Source organism: Mastigoproctus giganteus, chromosome 1 (genome assembly GCF_048544385.1).
Source record: "Mastigoproctus giganteus isolate SK-2022 chromosome 1, ASM4854438v1, whole genome shotgun sequence".
NCBI classification, from domain to species: Eukaryota; Metazoa; Arthropoda; class Arachnida; order Uropygi; family Thelyphonidae; genus Mastigoproctus; species Mastigoproctus giganteus.
Genome location: NC_143575.1, coordinates 244,285,154 through 244,299,713, shown reverse-complemented (window position 1 = coordinate 244,299,713; position 14,560 = coordinate 244,285,154). Strand labels below are relative to the sequence as shown.

Here is a 14,560-nt window from a genome sequence, read left to right as displayed (position 1 = left end):
TTCACATTCAAGAAGATGAATAGGTATATATTTGACAGTAAGATAGATAAAATATTTTTATACTGTCTTAAAATATAACATTATAAAACAAAATAAAAAATTTAATGGATGAAAGGATAACAAAGGAAATCTGTCTATAAATGAACCACAGAACAATGGAATAAAAAAGTTTTCTAAGTATACTTCTTTAAAAAGAACACTATTAAGATAAATACAAATTTTATATCTTAAAATATCCTTTTACCATTTAAATAAACTGCAGTAACAAGGTTCTTTTTATATGTGCAAGTGCATGCATGCTATATGAGCATATACATTTACTTTTCAGGGGAAGGAGGATAAACAAAGATAAAATCCCTATGAATAGATGAGGGTCAAATTCACATTTTTTTCAAACATACAAATGGCGAAGCTTATTTCAGTTAACTGATTTATTTACATTAAACTGCAAAATTTAAAGTGTTCATATATACACTGGTAAAAACCAGTTATATATGAACTGGTTTTTTGGAACTAAAAAAATTAGAAGATCAGAGCATGTGCAAACATTGTCTATATAAATATGACATTATACCTCAATGTAGTTGAAGCAAAGTTTTGATGAGTGTATGTCAAAAATGTTCGATGCAATTCCAGAGCAAACAGTAATTGAGGCTTTATTGGATATAGCACATCAGAAACAAAACATGGTAAGTTTGTAGGACCAGCTCTTTGTCACTGCTGGAGAGTATGTGCATAGACAATGACTTTAGTATGGCCCCTAGCAACTGCCAGACATTTCTCACCAAAAATACATAAATAAAATCAAGGTACTGTACTTGATGAGTGCAGAATCAGTTGCCACGCAATAAGTCAGCACTTTCATTTAAGTGCCGACTGATTACATTTCCACCTGATTAAGTGTCACTGACAATCCAGACAAGTTGTAATACATCCTCCTAGGGTGTCCCAGACTTACTTAATGGGATTTTCAGGTTGGGGAGCAGGTAGGCCAATCCATACGGAGAATACCCTCATCTTTCAAACATATTACTGACCAGCTACATTCTATGGGGTTGAGCATTGTTGCCCACCAGAACACTCTTTGCTCAAAAGATCTCATCTCTATACCTGCATGCAATTAAAGTCCTATTCCTGATGATGTGGAGACTGTATACAACCACAGAAACTAAAGCCACCGCATACCGATAATCCACATCCATCCAACTGACTACATTCCTGTGCATACACAGTGTTGTTTTGGGTTCCTCTTTCGCACCACACTAGGACTCAATGAGAATTCAACTGCAAGTTTTATCTAGACTCAGCTGTGAAGAGCACAGGGTGCCATGCCTCATCAGTCTGATTATGATGTTCGAATGCTCATATTCTTCTGACCCTATAATGCCAGGTGTTTGATGGAACACCTAAAGGTCTTCTCACAAAAATTCCATGTCTATAGAGGCGTTTCATCTTCTAGCATATAAGTGTTACAGGATGACCCAGACTGTGTGGATTGTCTATAACAGTAGTCTCCAAAGTGAGGTACGCGGATGATCCATGGGGTGATTTGGTAGCGATGCAATACTTCCATTTGGATCAACGTACCAATGTGAGGTGATTTTCTCTGCAATGACTATTAAAACCACATTTAAAAATAATAAACTTAATTTGGAAGCAGATGTTCAGGTAGCTGTGTCCCAAAATATGAAACCAAGATACACAGCAATAATGAAAAATATTCAAGCACATTGTTCCCACTAAAAAATGCTGTTTATTTGATTTATACCACTTTGTACTTTAATTTCAATTTCGTTTTGTATTTTTGCATCGAATTATATTGTGATTTTATATATGTGATTCTACATATAATGCATACCATGTAAATTATTTATAAATAAAACAAATAGTATTACATTTACTACACTTGTTACATTAATGAGTTCATAACATTTTGTGCTTGAACTTCAATTTTTGTTTTGTATTTTTTTTTATTTGTGATCTTTTAAAATTATATGTGATTTTATAAATGTGATTTAGATATAATGCCTTCCATATAAATGATTTATAAATAAAAAATATATTAAACTTATACAGTATATTTAATTTTTTATTCACACTAGTCCTTTTAAGTAAAAAAAGGGTGCGCGACCAAAAACATTTGGAGACCACTGATCTATAACACTTATAATTGAACAACCTGATTTGAACTGAAGCACACGTGGCTGTTGTTGCTGCTGCAAAGCACCTGAGCAGTAGTAGATTTAAGTGTCAACTGCAATGGAGGGGGGGGGGGGGATAGAGAGTTCAATTTTGCCAAAGCATTGTTGATGGCCTACAACTCTGATCTGGACATCTGCAAATGGTCTGGGTTTCTTGGAACCAATTCCAAAACCTGCTGCTGAAACTTTGTGACACACCAAGTCATGCTGCAACTTGGTACTGTGACTGTCCTGCCTCCAGTGCCCCAGTGAATCTCCACCTGATATGACATTTTCAGACTATGTGCAGTATTTAATGAAATGATCACACATACCTAAATTTGCATGTTTTTGGCCTATATTTGTTGGAAAACCAAATCATTTATATTTGCATATCAGTCTCTGAATGTGTGCTATTGTTTCAGCCACAATGGAATCAACACATTAGCTTATCCAATAGAATGTAAAATTATTTAACTGTTTTTACCAGTCTATACTGCTTGCTTTTAGACATTTATATGGCATGCATGTTGCTAATTTTTGTACTCACTTTTATTCCTAATGCCAACAGACAACTGATATTGAACAAATTTGCAATTGTAGTGGAAAGTTCTTTCATCCCAACTGCAGGAACTCCCTTACTTGTACATAATGGTATCAAGTGCTGAACAAGATGAGGAGGATTAGCTGATTTGGATACAACAACAGCAGCAAGCAAGTCTTTTTCTAATGATCTAGTTACTGCATTAAGACCAAATACTAAAACATTCCTAAAAAATAAATAAATAAAATTTATTAAATAGGTTTTTTTTTTTTTTTTTTAAATGTTGGAATGCCTATATATGCCAATGTTCTAAATAATTTTTAAAAATACAGTAGAAACTCGATTATCCAGATTAAATGGGGATGCAAGATGTCCATATAACAAAAAATCCATATAATCAAATAAATTTGTTGGGTTGTGTTTGATGGTGGTTAAGGCAAGATTGTATCAGGAAGATCGGTGGGATTAGAATACGGTACCTGCATCTTGTTTTTTCGATGTTCGCCATCTTCACAATTCCGATGGGTGGAGTTCTAAAATGTGAGGTTTTTGGTTGGTAGGCTTGATTTTTTCAGCTATACTACATGAAATTCAGTTGAGTTCTCTATTGAGTTACATGGATATGGGTTATAGGTAGTAGGATGGGGCAAATTTTAATGCAAGTTTTATTAAAAAATATACATTTTTTAATAATATTGACTTAAATATTAAGTCAATACAATGCAATACAATACTTTATAATACAATACTGACTAGGTGGTAGATGACTCTCATCAACCGGTGAATTCCACCGGTTTGCTTATTGGAGGCTTGAAGTGGTGGAACCCATGTTTAGTCTCCAGAGCTAAGTTCCAGTCAACGCTTCCCCTTCTCTTCTATCATGCAGTATGATTGATAACTTTTGAGGTTATGATGAACATTGTGGCGAGATCCAATCTTCCTCACATTTCAAAGGTACAGCTCTAAAACGGTGTTCGCAGGCAAGCCACTAGTTAGTATACCGGACTTAACTCTCTAGGGGGGCTTCCAGATCAGCTAGTGTATAATCTTGCTACCTCTATTCAGCCAGTTAGTGACTGGAGGGAGTCCGAGTAGTGTGTATGTGGGGGACATTGTCGAAGCCATGTTACGTCGAGGATCTGGGTATATTCTTACCATATGTACGCCATATCCAAAAACTTCATTACTTCATACAGCATGTCCCACCCACTTTTTCTTACTATTGAATACACCATGAATTGTCAAACTAATAGAGTAAGCTTATCTGTGAAAAGATCTAAACATCCCAAACACTTCCTAATTCATTTCACAAATATATGTGGTCTCAACGATGTCCATTTCCACTTGCGTCAAACCCCATGTACTTTTTCTGACAGAATCTCAGTTATCGGTTGATTCAACTACTGCTAATCTCAGTTGCCCAAATTATTCGCTGTATGATTCATTTTCACTCAAAGGTGGTACTTGTGCACATGTCCATTCCGATATTCCCTGTCAGAGGCGTGGTAATTTAGAATCTCCTCTTTTCAATCTTCTCTGGCTTAAAATCTCTCTACCTCATTGTGTCAAATTCATCTGTTGTCTCTACTGTTCTCCCAACTCCACTCTTCCTCTGACTTCCTCTCTTTGCAACTTGACTTTCTGCAGTCCAACTTTCCTAACAGTGAGGTAATTTTCCTTGGTGATTTTAATGTTCACAACTCCAGCTGGTTTCTGTTTTCTAGTCACACCGACCCCGCTAGTCGAGATGCTGAGGCTTTTGCAATTAGTCGAGATGCTGAGGCTTTTGCAACTTGCAATTGCATTACCTTGCACAGATTGTGCATTTACCTACAAGAACAAGGGACAATCCTAACCATACAGCCAACACGCTTGATCTTTTTCTCACAAACAACCCTTCTAAGTACATGGTCAAAATGAGAGGTCCTTTACGCACCTCAGATCACAATCTGGTGATTGTCTCTTCTCCGGTGGAGCCTTTATCTCATGGCTATTCCCAACCTCGTATTGCTTGGCATTACGAGAATGCAAAATGGGATGACTTGCGGGATTTCTTTTCTTTGGTTGGATTACTTTCAAATGATGAAACAAACAGTGACATCAGAAGTTTCAAAATTTTTGATGTCACTGTTTTCTCAGATCATGTCAGTGAAATTGGTCTTGCAGGAATGGAATCCTTTATCCCACACTCCACTTTAAAATATTGTCCTTTATCTAAACCTTGATTTTCCAATAAATGTGCTAAGGCTGTTCAAGAGAAGAATGTTGCATATTCCAGTTGGCTTGTTTCCAATTCTTCAGTTTCATTTTCTGCCTACACCAAAGCTCGCAACAATTTTAAAGCAGTTATTAATCAGTCCAAACTAGATTTTGAACAGGCTAACAGTAGAAAACTTGCTTCTGGCCCTAATGGTAACTGAGCATTCTGGTCTCTTGCCAAAGCTATTGGCTGCAACTTTTGCCCACCTCTGTGAAAACCAGATGGTTCTGTTGTCACTTCAGCCAAGGATAAAGCTCGCCTGCTAGAATCCCATTTTTCTTCAAACTCATGTATTAATGATCTTGGTAAAACACCTCCCAACATTCCTAACACGCTCCATTCACAATGCCTCCTGTGGTCTTCCGTCAAAAGGATGTCAGAAGGATTTTGATGAATCTTGATGTTAAGTAAGCTCCAGGTCCCAATGGTATTTCTCCACTTGTTTTCAAAACCTGTGCTCCCTAACTTACTGCTATTCTTTGCAGCCTTTTTTCACTTTCTTATTCCAAAGGTGTTTTTCCTTCTGCTTGGAAATTTGCTCATATCCAAGCCAGTTCCTAAAAAGGGTGACAAATCCTTCCCATCCAATTATCGTCCCATTGCAATTAGTTCTACTCTTTCTAAAGTAATTTAGAAATCAATTAACCGCCAACTCTTAAACTACCTAGAAACCTTCCGTCTGATCAGCGATCACCAGTATGGATTCCGTCAGTGTAGATCCACTGGTGATATTCTGGCTTATGTTACCCATTTATGGACAATTCCAATGGAAAAGTTCAGTGAAACACAAGCAGTTGCTCTTGACATCTCAAAGGCTTTCGATCGTATTTGGCATAAAGGTCTTCTAAACAAGCTTTCATCTTATGGTTTGCCAACTGTTTTTTGTAATTGGTTATCCAGTTTTCTCCCTGATCGTTCACTGAGGGTGATGGTAGCTGGCTCTCTGTCTTCTAACTTCTCCACTAATGCTGGTGAACCCCAAGGTTCAGTTCTTTCCCCCACTCTTCCTCTTGTATATTAATGACCTTATTCCATTGACTATGGATATGAAATCCTATCCATAGTTTTGCCGATGATAGCACATTGCATTCGACTTTCCATTTTGAGAAACTTTGTCCTGCTCAATCAGCTTCAACTTCTCGAAAATCTGCTACCAATTCCTTAAATTCCAATCTTCAGGTAATTCTCCAGTGGGGCAAAGACAATTTAGTTGATTTCAACCCTTCTAAAACTCAGTCTTGTCTTATATCTCGCAAAAAGGATTTTTCTGCTCCTATGCTTATCTTTGGTGAATCTCCGATTTCTAGGCAAAATGATATATCTCTTTTGGGGATTACTTGACTTCTAATCTGTTTTGGCACAAGCACATTACAAATATTACTTCTTCTGCGTCTAAAAAACTTGGTTTTCTCTCTCGGCATTACTTTTCTTCCAAACAGATGTTCACTCTTTACAAATCCGCCCTACCATGGAATATTGTTCCCACATCTGGGGTGGTGCCCCCAAAACCTCTCCCAGGATTCTTGATTCCGTTCAGAAGAGGGCAGTTAGGTTAATTAATGATTCATCTCTAACAGACTCTCTCCACTCACTGTCTCATAGATGTACTGTTTCTGCTGAATGCCTCTTCTGCAGATATTTCCATGGGCATTGTTCTTCTGAATTAGCTTCTATAATTCCCGCTCTCTCTTTCAAAACAGTCCGAACACGTGCTGTCACCAGCGACATCCATTTACTGTCCAACTTCAAACTAACAGAACCAACTTTTTATCTTCCTTGTTTATTCATTCAATTGCCGTTTCCTAATGTTAACAAATATCTTCTTTCATCTTCTCAACCTCCAACCCAAGCATGGTACTAAGTACTATAGGTTCTAATACCGCTCGTGTTTGGGATTTACATAAAAAAAAAAAAAATACAAATTACATAATAAAATAAATAAATAATTATTTTTATTATTTTTTTTTTTTTCCTTTTTTATGTAAATCCCAAACACGAGCGGTATTAGAACCTATAGTACTTAGTGCCGTGCTTGGGTTGGAGGTTGAGAAGACGATATTTGGGTTTACTGTTCCCCAGGGTAAGACTTTGCTGGATTAGAGCAAAGCACTTTTCTGACCATCCCTGAAGTCTATCTAGGTCACTCTGAAGCAGCTCTGCTTGGTGGTGATCATTAACTACTCTACCAATCTTTACATCATCTGCAAATTTAGACATCACACCCTCTATCCCTTCATCATCAATGTCATTTAAGAAAATCAAAAACAACAGTAGCCCCAAAACTGATCCCTGGGTAACCTCACTTCTTACAATCACCCAATCTGAAGAATAACCACTTATCACAACACTGCATCCTGCTATCTATCTAAGGATTTTCCCTGTGATTAAAACTTGTTCCAGCTTATAAAGTAACTGCTCATGTGGGACTGAGTCAAATGCTTTGCTGAAATCTAAATAAACAATGTCAAAATTATTCCCTAAGTCCAGCTCTTCAGTGATCCTGTCAAAATAACTAACCAAATTAGTTAAATGTGATTTTCCCTTTAAAAAACCATGCTGAGTATCCTTCAGAATTCCATTTCTATATAAATGATCCTGAATTCCTAGTAGGGAAAACCATTGCCTCCATGGTTTTCCCTACTACTGAAGTTACACTGACTGGTCGGTAATTTCCCATACACACTTAGAACCGCCCTTATGCATTGAAGATACGTTAGCAATTTTCTCTCCAATGGAGTGGAATCTCTCCTGAATTCCACCATTGTGGCTAATTATCAGAGCATCACCAGTGATGCTCTGATAATTAGCCTCAATGGTTCAATGAACTCACATGCTGCATCCCTTAAAATTATAGGTCATCATCATCAGCCATTTTCAATCCACTGCAGGATGAAGGCCTATCCAGCAACTTTCCAGTTCCTTATGTTTTGTGCAATGGCCATTCATTTACTACCCACAAACTCATGAATTTCATGAGTCCTTTAGTTTTGGTAAGAATGTCCTTTACTTGAGTTTTCTGCCTAATCCATGTGTTTCTCTTCTAATATAATTCGTTCCATTCTTTTCTGTGTAGTTCTCAGCTTCTCTTCCATTCTTTGACGTGTAGTTCTCAGCTTCTCTTCCATTCTTTTGGTAAGTGCCCAAGTTTCACTTCCATAAGTCATGGTGGGGAGTATACATTGGTTCATTATTTTACGTTTCAGACAAACTGGGATACTGCTCCTCGGTATGTGACTATATTTCCTGAATGCTATCCATCCAAAATTTATTCTTCTCTTGATTTCCAGCCATTTATCATTATTACAGCTAATAACTTTTCCCAGATAAGTATATGACTCCACCATTTCAATTACTGCTTGTTCAATCATTATGTCCCTTTCTGTGGCATACTTGTTCAACATTACTTTTGTTTCAGCCATATTCACCTTTAGTCCAAAATCCTTACTAACTGTGCATAACTGATTAAGATTTTCCTCTAATTCTTTGGGTTCGTGGCTTATGACCACAATGTCATCTGCAAATCGTAAATGGTTTAGGTACTCTCCATTCACATTGACTCCTTTCTGCGACCAGTCTAATCTTCTGAAAGCTTCCTCAAGGGCAGCAGTAAACAGCTTCAGAGATATTGTGTCTCCTTGTCGAACTCCTTTCTCAATTTTAAATTTGCTACTGTCTTTGTCTAGTCAAATAAAGGAGGTAGCGTTCTCATATATTTTCTTCAAAATCATAATACAGTGAAACTTCTCCTAACGGACACCTCTCTACAACGGACATTTTCAAATTCCCCAACCCACCTCTATTGGTTTTAACGTGTTTTCAGCTTCTGTCTAGCGGACATTCTCTGTAACGGACACTTACTGGCAATCTGCCCTGTTTCGTTTAGATTAGCACTTAATTTGATCTCGCCATAACGGGCAGCGGGCGAGCTCACGGCCCTTTTTCTAGGAATTTTTCTTCCACGTATTGCCTCAATCGTGTGTTTATTTTCTATTTCCGATTCTCTGAATTTTATCAAGGTTTACGTCGCGGTTCTAAACCCTTTTTCAAGAATTTTAAGGCACATGTAAAACTTCTGATGAATTCGGTGTGTGCAGTGGGGGGGAATTTGGTCGGCCTTTCGTCTTTTGAGTTTCAGTTTTGTTCAGTGTCGTGTGAAGTGCACAATGTCTTCTCGTACACATTTAACTTTAAAAGATAAAGTCGAACTCATTATCGGCAAAAAAATAGTGTTCGCAATGTCGCTGCAAAATTCAAAATTGGGAAGACGCAGGTAAGCGACATCCTAAATAAAAAAAATGAACTGCTCAAACAATTTTGGCAACACGGAAATGATCAGGTTCAAAAATCATTCCCAAAAACTGTTGGACTTCAAATTGACAATGTTATGTATGAGTGGTTTTGTTGCGCACGTGCTAAAAAAATTCCCATTAATGGGCCTATTATTAGGGAAAAGGCTTTGGAGGTTGCGAAATCTATGGGAGTAAATGAGTTCAAAGCTTCTGTGGGATGGCTAGACAAGTTCAAAACTCGGCATAAAATTTCTTGGAAAACCGTAAGTGGTGAAGGTGGATCTGTTCTACCTCATCAGGAAGAATATCGGGTATGTCGTATGTGTTACTAATTTGCAATCCATCTTCCCCACTGCTGGCATCATTCCCTCGCTTCTTGTATAATTCTCTATAGTAGTCTTCTGCTATTTGAATTATGCCTTCTCTGCTATTTATAAGTACACCATCGCTATTCTTCAGTTTCAGTATCATTTGTCTTTCTGTATTACTGCTCATGGCTGCTGATTTAGTCCTTTGTTTTCTCTTAATGCTTGTTCTACTTTTCTTGTGTTAAATCTTCTTATGTCCTCTCTGAGTCATTTTCTAATGGCTTTGCCTAACTCAGTATACTCAATTTTCTCCTTGTCAGTGTTTATCTTGCTCTTCATCTGTCACCTTCAGTTCATCATAACAAGTGTTTCTTGACTAATTTGTTCTTCTTTTGATTTCTTTTTGCCTATAGGTTTCTTGCGCTTTATCACTTTTTTTATGAAAACCCCAAACACGAAAGGTATCAAAACCTATAGTACTTAGTACCGTGCATGGGTAGAAGGAGAAGTATGGGGGGAGGGGGATGCCGGAAACTTTGCTCTAGAGACTAAACATGGGTTTCACCACTTCAAGCCTCCAATAAGCAAAGTGGTGGTATTTCACCGGTTGATGAAAGTCATCTACCACCTACAAAACATATGATGTGGTTACAAAGGAACTGGATGCATAAAATAATTTTGATATCATATATTTGTATTTCAGGAAAGCTTTTGACACTGTTGCGCATGGAAGACTATTGTACAAATTGGAGCAGAATGGTATTAAGGGTAAGTTGCTACAATGGATAAAAGGATGGTTAAGTGGAAGAAGACAGAGGGTGGTAATCAATGGATGCTGCTCTTCATGGACTAATGTTATTAGTGGAGTCCTACAGGGTTCGGTGTTGGGTCCACTATTGTTTTGTATATTTATCAATGATATTGATGAAGGTATATCAGGCTTAGTATCGAAGTCTGCAGATGATACAAAGGTTGGCAGGATTGTTAATGACAGTAATGGCAGTGTGCTACTGCAACAGGATCTAGATAATTTGGGCAGATGGGCTAAGAAGTGGCAACTGAAGTTTAATCTTGACAAATGCAAAGTACTGCATATGGGTAGAAGTAACCCGAGAGAAAAGTACCAACTGTGTGGTACTACACTTAAGGTGGTAGAAAATGAAAAAGACCTGGGAGTAATTGTGCAGTCAGATATGAAGTTTTCTGAGCAATGCAGACAGGCTGCCAGGGCAAGTCATGGGGTTCTGTCAATGATATATAGGAATTTTGTTAGCTGGGAAAAGGAAGTGATTGTCCCTCTGTATAAGGCAATGGTCAGGCCACACCTTGAGTACTGCATACAGGTCTGGAGGCCTCGTTTTAGGAAGGATGTTGATTTGCTTGAGCGTGTACAGAGAAGGGCAACAAGATTGATGAGGGGAATGAAGGGATCCTCTTACCAAGAGAGTCTTAAGTTCTGCAAATTGCAGTGGCTGGAGACTAGGCACCTGCGCGGTGATCTGATTGAGGTGTGGCACGCTGACTTCTGATAGGATCCATTCACTTGTTCAGATTACGAACCTAAGGGGGCATAAATTCAAATTAAGAAAAGACAGATTTAGAATAGATGTGCGGAAATTTGCCTTTAGCCAGTGGGTGGTTAATTGCTGGAACAAACTTCCATCTGTCGTGGAAGTTGATAGGTTGAATAAATTTAAGGAGGAACTGGACAAGCATTTGGAGGGAATGATGTGATTTTTTTTTTTTTTTTTTTTTTTCCTTTTTTTTTGGCTGATGCTGCATAAGCATCAGCCAAATGCTGCATATACTTGCTTATACTTGCATATACTGCAAGTATATGCAGCATCATATGCTGCATATACTTGCTTTCTTGCATCACATGCCACCACTACTACTTTCAGAAAGTTGAAATATTCCTCGTCGATATCTTGGTCCTGAGCAGTCTGCAGAAGCTCAAACTTGTTCTTAAGTTCCAGTACATACTCCTTTTTCTCCTCTTCCGTTATCTCAAAGACCTTTGTATTATTTACTCGAGTCAGTTTTTTCCTTTCTTTTCCTTCATCTATATCAGGTATGCACTTACCATTCTGTGATCACTTCCAATGTTTACCTTATTCAGGATGGTAACATCATTCACGATATAGCTTCTGTTAATAAGGATGAAGTCGATTTCATTAGTTGTTAATCCATTTAGACTCTCCCATATCCACTTTCTGTTCGCCCTTTTCTTGAAAAAAGGGTTCATTACTGACAATCTTTGAGATTCTTCAAATTCCACAAGTCTTTCACCAATTCCAAAATTTCCTATAGCTCTCCTTTCTGTGCTGTTTTGTCTTTTTCCAACCTTAGCATTGAAGTCCCCCATAATAATAGTTAGTGGGTTTTCTGCTCATCTAGAAGACTCTCAATTTCAGTGTACATTTCTTCAACCTCTTCATCATCATGACTTGATATTGGTGCATAAATCATTATAATCTTTAGCTTGTACCTCTTAGAAATCTTGTGTATTAGTCTTGACACCCTTGGTGAGGTACTTTTGAATTCCAAAATGTTTTTTATATCTTTATGGATCAGAAACCCAACTCCACCTTCGCTCCTTTCACTGTGTCCATTGGTGTACAGCAGATTTCCACTTGATAAACTTATAAGTGATTCATTTCTTCTTCTTGTTTCAGCCAAACCGATGATATTCCACATTTTCTAGTTCCTTTTCCAGCTCTAATATCCTGTCTTCACCGATGAGCAATCTTACGTTGTAACAGGCCAAGTTCAGTTTCCATGCATGGCAGCCTTGGTCGTACCCAGAGATTCTTAACACTGTCTGCTTCCACTCTGATCCTCTCGCTGCCATAAGAGGGGGAGTGAAAGCCGCTGGGGACTGAGGGCCATTTGTTTTGTCGTGCTGTACTGGAAGGTTTGGTCTTTTCCTCTTCACGCTGACCAGGAATCTTGAAGTTATAGGGTATATGCCATCAACCCCAGAAGCATTACTCGCTTGTAGGCTCAAAAGTTTTTTCATTAAATAATCATATGAAATGTTAATATCATTAATTACATATTTTTAAGCTTCACTCCCATAATTTCTCATTGACGTAAAAGAGTTATTCTTCTGCAAAAATATCAAAGAGTAACTGTTGAGTTCATCTGCAACATCAGCTGGAGTATCTAATACTATCCCACATCCATTACATAAGAGTCTAATCTGATTTTCCCTCTTCTTCGCATTTATACATGTAAAAATTTCTTATCCCCACTTTTTGCTCTCTTTGCCAGCCTAACCTTTTCTGTGGCACTATTATAGATCAATTTGTAGCTGTTATGGACTTAAGTACTTTTACTGCTCTGTAACTTTTTCATGCTGTCGTTTTCTGATCTAGTAATCTGGCAACTTTATTATTTATCCAACTGGGAATCCTCTTCGTGAAGTATTTTTTAATGGTATATATGCATTCATGGCTTCTGTGATTAATGTTATAAAGGTATACCATAATTCAATTGTATTTGCTCTCTGTGAAAAATCTACCCAGTTAATAGAGGCCATGTAGCACCTTAAGCCATCATAATTTCCTTTCCTGAAATTACAACCCATTCCCTTGCCTTTAACTATTGCTACCTCTCTCTTCATCATCCACCGTAGAACTCAGTGATTACTTCCTGCTACTGGTTCCTGTACTGTCAGCCCTATTATGTCATCTGGTTCATGGGTAATGATGAGGTCTAGAATATTCTTTTCCCTAATAGTTTCCCTGACATTGATACAAATAACAATCATCTAGTTGATTTAAAAATTTTATTCCCCATGTCAAGTTTCTTCCCTGCTCCAATCAATTAGAGCCAAATTAAAATCAACCATAAGATATTCATGCTTACTTTCCCATTATTTGCATGTAGAGGCTCTCATCATAATCTTCACAATCACCTGGCCTGTAGATTACTCCCATTCTCATATCTTTGCTTCCAACTAACTCACACTATACAGATTCTATACTAGCATACAAAACATCTGAATCCAGGGAAAGCTTTTGCTGTGTTCAGGCTGCTTTTGATAAGCATGACCCCACCACCCCTTCTATCTCCCCTATCCTTTCTAAATACATTGTACTTACTATACTGAAACTCATCATCCCTATCTCCAGATACACCACTTTTCCATAAGCTATTATGTCAGTGTTACTTGTCCTAACTAGCAGTTCGAATTCACTCATTTTATTGATGACACTTGATAAAATTATTTTTTGATTTGGTAGTTGTTGGCGCATCGGCTTCTGTGGCCATATTGCACCTCCCAAGGTTTTTGCAGTACTTTGATCCAAGCCCGAGGCGGGAATCGAACCCGCGACCTTTTGGGTTGCCGGGCAGGTACTTTACCCACTCGGCTAGCCCGGTCGGCGATAAAATTATTGTATAAAACATTAAGACAGTGTTCTTGTATAGTTAACTACCCTGACATACCCCTTTAAGTTATTTAAGCTTGCTTCCCTGGCTTTAGCTACAAGCTTATTTAAAACATTTCTGCCCTTGCTAATATGATCTGTTGCAGTAATAAACAAGAACTCTTGGGTATGTGCAAGAATTACTTTGACCAATATTATCAGATAAACACGAATCTATATTACCCTTGTCCCCCCCCCCCAAACTAGCAGTTTCCCTAAAGTTCTAAGGTATCCTCAATGATACTAGCAAAAACTCTTGCACCACTTGCTTAAATATATCCCATCTCTACAAAACAGATTTCTACCTACAAGTGTGGGCCAAGCTAATAAAAATTTCCCCTCAAAAGCCTTGCAGAGTCCTCAAGTCTTGAGTTCATTCACAAGTTTTTCGGAATATAATCCCTCCTATCGCGCCTGGGCAGAATTGCAGACATAGGTTTTTTTTTAAAGAGCATTAGCAACTAAGGCCATATTGCTCTGGGGATATGCGGTGGTCATTCCCCGACCTTTCCGCATCCTCCGTATTTGGTGGTCACAGGCTCGAAC

The 14,560-nt window shown here is 37.9% G+C and overlaps 1 protein-coding gene across 1 annotated transcript in view; it reads right to left on the bottom strand.

Moving 5' to 3' along the window:
* Positions 1-14,560, bottom strand: part of LOC150091720 (uncharacterized) — a 92,923-nt gene that overhangs the window by 14,040 nt on the left and 64,323 nt on the right. The window contains exon 5 of the mRNA XM_090369451.1: positions 2,731-2,950. Coding sequence (XP_090225577.1) covers positions 2,731-2,950 — 220 coding nt within the window. The remainder of the gene's footprint in view (positions 1-2,730; positions 2,951-14,560) is intronic.